Genomic DNA, 4,032 nt, shown 5'->3' with positions numbered 1-4,032 from the left:
CAACACGGTTTCGTTACTACATAACCACGAATATGTCCCGAGAACGCTAAAGAGATTCTTGCAGTATTATGAATTCAGTTTCGGTATCATATTGTGTGATAAATATTTGGTTTAGTATCTGACCAAAGAAGACTGCTATTCACTCCAAGCATAGTAAGATTTTGTATGACAGAATTATTTCTTATGACCTCTACTATGTAGTTTTATTTCTCATAAAAGCAAAGTGTATTTTAAGATCGAACATATTCCAAATGCAAAGGTTTAAGATGTCCATATGTAGCCGTATGGCCAGGTGGGTTAAGGCGTTCGACTCGTAATCTGATGGTCGCGGATTCGAATATGCTCACTCTTTCAGCCGTGGGGGAGTTATAATGTTACGGTCAATCCCACTATACGTTGATAAAAGAGTAGCCCAAGAGTTGGCGGTGAGTGGTGATGACTAGCTGTCTTTCATCTAGTCTTGCGCTACTAACTAGCGCAGATAGCTCTCGTGTAGCTTTGCGCGAAATTAAAAATAAATATACAAATTAAAACGTCCATAATTAAGCAGAGGTAATTATTAGTTATATTGGACATCACAGCTTATAATGAGTGGAATTTCGTGACAAACTTTCATAACCAGAAATAATAACTGAAAAAAACAACAACAACTTAATTACAGTCTAAAGTTTGGTATTTGTTAAATAAACACGAATGATTTCAAATTAATCTGCAATACAAATCAACACTACTAAAATAATTTGTAAATCTATATTTGTATTCATTATATACTACTAATAAAATATTTCAATCACATTAATATAATTACATTTGATATAAACCTTTAATATTTCTAAGAAAAAAATAGGTCCTACCTTGTCGTGATTTGTATACCATAGAATATAAAAATCAACCTTTATTATTTCTTTGTTGTCTCGTTTGTACAACTCCGTCATAAGAGAAATAAATACACGGGCAACATAAAGATGGTACGGAATAGTTTTTAAAATCTAAAAGTGAAGATAATATAATAGAAGCCCTAGAGGTCATCAAGGGTTAACAATGCATTTATAGTAAAAATAAGTTGTAAATCAACAAATGATTCTAAGTCTGAAAGCTTGTAACGCTAAAAACTGGGTTTCGATACCCATGGTAAGCGCAATATAGATAATTCATTGTTTAACTTTGTGCCTAATCAAAATATATATGAACAAAAGATTCTCTGAAATGTTTCTCTAAGACAGGAGTTCTTAACCAGTGGTGCCCGCACCCCTAGGGGGTGCGAAGATGATTCCCAAGAGGTGCGAGGATGCCCATGAATAATTAAAGCAAATCTATATTTTTACATAAGAGTATGCTTTATATTTCTCCTAAGAAGAAACATTTTTGCTTCAGCAGTGTTCCGAGATAAAGTTAAACCTAAACCTGATTTCCTAATGAAGTGGTAAAGTTGCATCAGATTCCAATACAGGGTAAACAAATGGGTATGTCATTTGGATAGACGAGGCAGGGACGCGTACAGGACACGTGCGCAACACGGAGAGAGAGGGAGGTTATCATCACGTCTCAGTCCACACCACCCATCCGTGCCATCAACACGTGAGTTATGGTCTCCCTGTTTCAATGTTATTTTTTTTTCTGATGCATAACAGTAGGGTGGAAGATTGGTTATGTATTATTTCAGATTTTGCTTTCTACACATTTATTTAAATGAGCGATGGGTTGTTTACATAACATACATCATCACTGTAGCAGTGTAGCCGTTACAATATTTTCATAGAATGTATTGCCATGCCTACAAATCTACTGATTAAACCAGGTATTTCAGTCTCTCCATCACATATTTTAGAGATAATTCATAAAAAAAAGAAAACACCTACACATGAATGTGTTTCTTTTCCAGATTTGTCTGCAGTATGTCGAAGAAACGAAAGTGGAATGACGAATATGTCAAGTTTGGTTTCACCTGTACTACAGAGAAGGATGGGACACAACGTCCACAGTGTATCCTGTGCAGCACACTCTTCTCCAATGCGAACTTGAAGCCATCAAAGCTTGATGAACATTTCAAGAACAAACATGGTGGCAGGGATGCAGGAAATGACATTGTGACATTAAGGGTCAAAAGAGCTAGGTTTGATCAGGTTAGCACATTGCCGACTTATGGATTTTCGCCAACAGAGAAACCTTTACTGCGTGCTTCTTATGAAGTTGCATACCAGATTGCTAAATCAAAGAAACCCCATACAATTGGTGAGGAACTGATCAAGCCATGTGCCCTTGAAATGGCAAAGATTGTTCTCGGCAAGGAAGCTGAGAAGAAACTCCAACAAGTGTCTTTGTCAAATGATGTAATCCATAACCGAATCATCGACATGAGTGTTGACATCCTGGAACAAGTTGTAGCTGTCATCAAGGCTAGTCCAGTTAAGATTAGCCCACAAGTGGATGAATCAACAGATGTATCCAACTGTTGTCAGCTATTGGCAGTAGTTCGTTACGTGAAGGAGAAAAAAGTGGAAGAAAGTTTCTTTTTCTGTCAGTCCTTAAAGACAACTGCACAAGCTATAGATGTGCTTAACAAAATACAAGAATTTTTCTCAAGAAACGAACTTCACCTTCACAAAATTGGTTCAATATGTACAGATGGTGCACCAGCAATGCTGGGCAATCATTCTGGGTTTGCTGCATTAATGAGGAAAGAAGTTCCTAATCTGAAAATCACTCACTGCTTTCTTCATAGTCACTCTCTTGCAGCAAAGACATTGCTCCCAGATCTCAAGAAAACTCTGGATATTTGTGTCAAGGTTGTAAACTTTATTCGCAGCCGAGCTTTGAATCATCGATTGTTTCAGTCACTTTGTGAGGAAATGGGTCAGGAACACACTGTTATTTTGTACCACACTGAAGTGAGGTGGTTGTCACGTGGTCGTGTGCTGTTTCGTGTGTTTGAACTGAGAGGAGAAATTCATCAGTTTCTCCGTGAAAGGGTACAAGAACTGGCTATATATTTCAAAGAACCTAGTTTTGTTCAGATGCTTGCCTATTTGGCTGATGTGTTTTTAGCTCTCAATGAACTCAATCTCTCTCTGCAAGGAAGGGGACTCAACATTGTGGCTGCAAGCGCGAAATTGAAAGAAAACTTGTCTTGTGGATAAAGCGTGTGAAGATGGGGAATTTGGCAAATTTCCTGCCTGGAAGAGACAGTCACAGAAAATTCTACCCTGCATCCAGACTTTGTTGCAAAAGTTGTTGAACATATGCAGATGCTGCGTACTTCATTTGAGGGTTACTCGTGTGGAGGGCTGCAAACCTATGACAACTGGATCCTGAATCCTTTCATGCAGAATTTGGAAGATGTCAGCGGCATCAAGGAAGATCTCATCGACCTTAGACACAATCGTGAAATCCAAATGGAGTTCACCAATAGTCAGCTGGAACACTTCTGGGCTTCTCAGCTGGAAGCATACCCTGCATTAGCGAAGAAAGCTCTTGAAGTGCTGGTACCATTTGCAACTACTTACTTGTGTGAACAAGGATTTTCTTGTCTACTTCACATCCAAACAAAATGCAGAAATCGGCTGGATTCTGAACATGACATGCGAGTGGCACTCAGTACAAAGACGCCAAGATTTGATGCCATCATAGAGAAAACAGCAGCAACGAAGTCACTAAGTTTACTGTGCATTACAGGCTAAATAAAACATCATTAACAAAATTGAAATTAATTTTTCATTATGTACCTGAATTTTGTCTTGAAAAAGGTATGCTGTATGTATGAAGATTAAAAAAAAATTTTGATTACATCAACTTTGTATTTTTAGCTTTTCTTATATTTAAGTTTCCAGGGGGTGCGAGAAATGATTACTGATTTGAAAGGGGTGCAAACACTGAAAAAGGTTAAGAACCACTGCTCTAAGAGAAGATATTTTAAAATTAGCCTCTCTAAAAGCTCTTTACTTACTAATAAATTATTTTCCTATTGTTTAAGTAATACACATTAATTTATCAATAATGTTCATATTTATGGAAGTTACAACAGTAGCATTATTT

General features: G+C 37.2%; 1 protein-coding gene across 1 annotated transcript; it reads left to right on the top strand.

The window, feature by feature from the left end:
- The first annotated feature begins 1,895 nt into the window (after nt 1-1,895).
- Nucleotides 1,896-3,137, top strand: LOC143257802 (protein FAM200C-like). The gene is made up of 2 exons (XM_076516834.1): nt 1,896-2,441; nt 2,523-3,137. Exons 1-2 carry the CDS (start codon nt 1,896-1,898, stop codon nt 3,135-3,137), a joined length of 1,161 nt encoding a protein of 386 aa, XP_076372949.1.
- The last annotated feature ends 895 nt before the right edge of the window (nt 3,138-4,032 follow it).

This window comes from Tachypleus tridentatus, chromosome 7, assembly GCF_004210375.1.
Source record: "Tachypleus tridentatus isolate NWPU-2018 chromosome 7, ASM421037v1, whole genome shotgun sequence".
Lineage (NCBI taxonomy): Eukaryota > Metazoa > Arthropoda > Merostomata > Xiphosura > Limulidae > Tachypleus > Tachypleus tridentatus.
The sequence above is the reverse complement of the archived record's forward strand: the minus strand, read 5'-3'. Positions and strand labels throughout refer to the sequence as shown.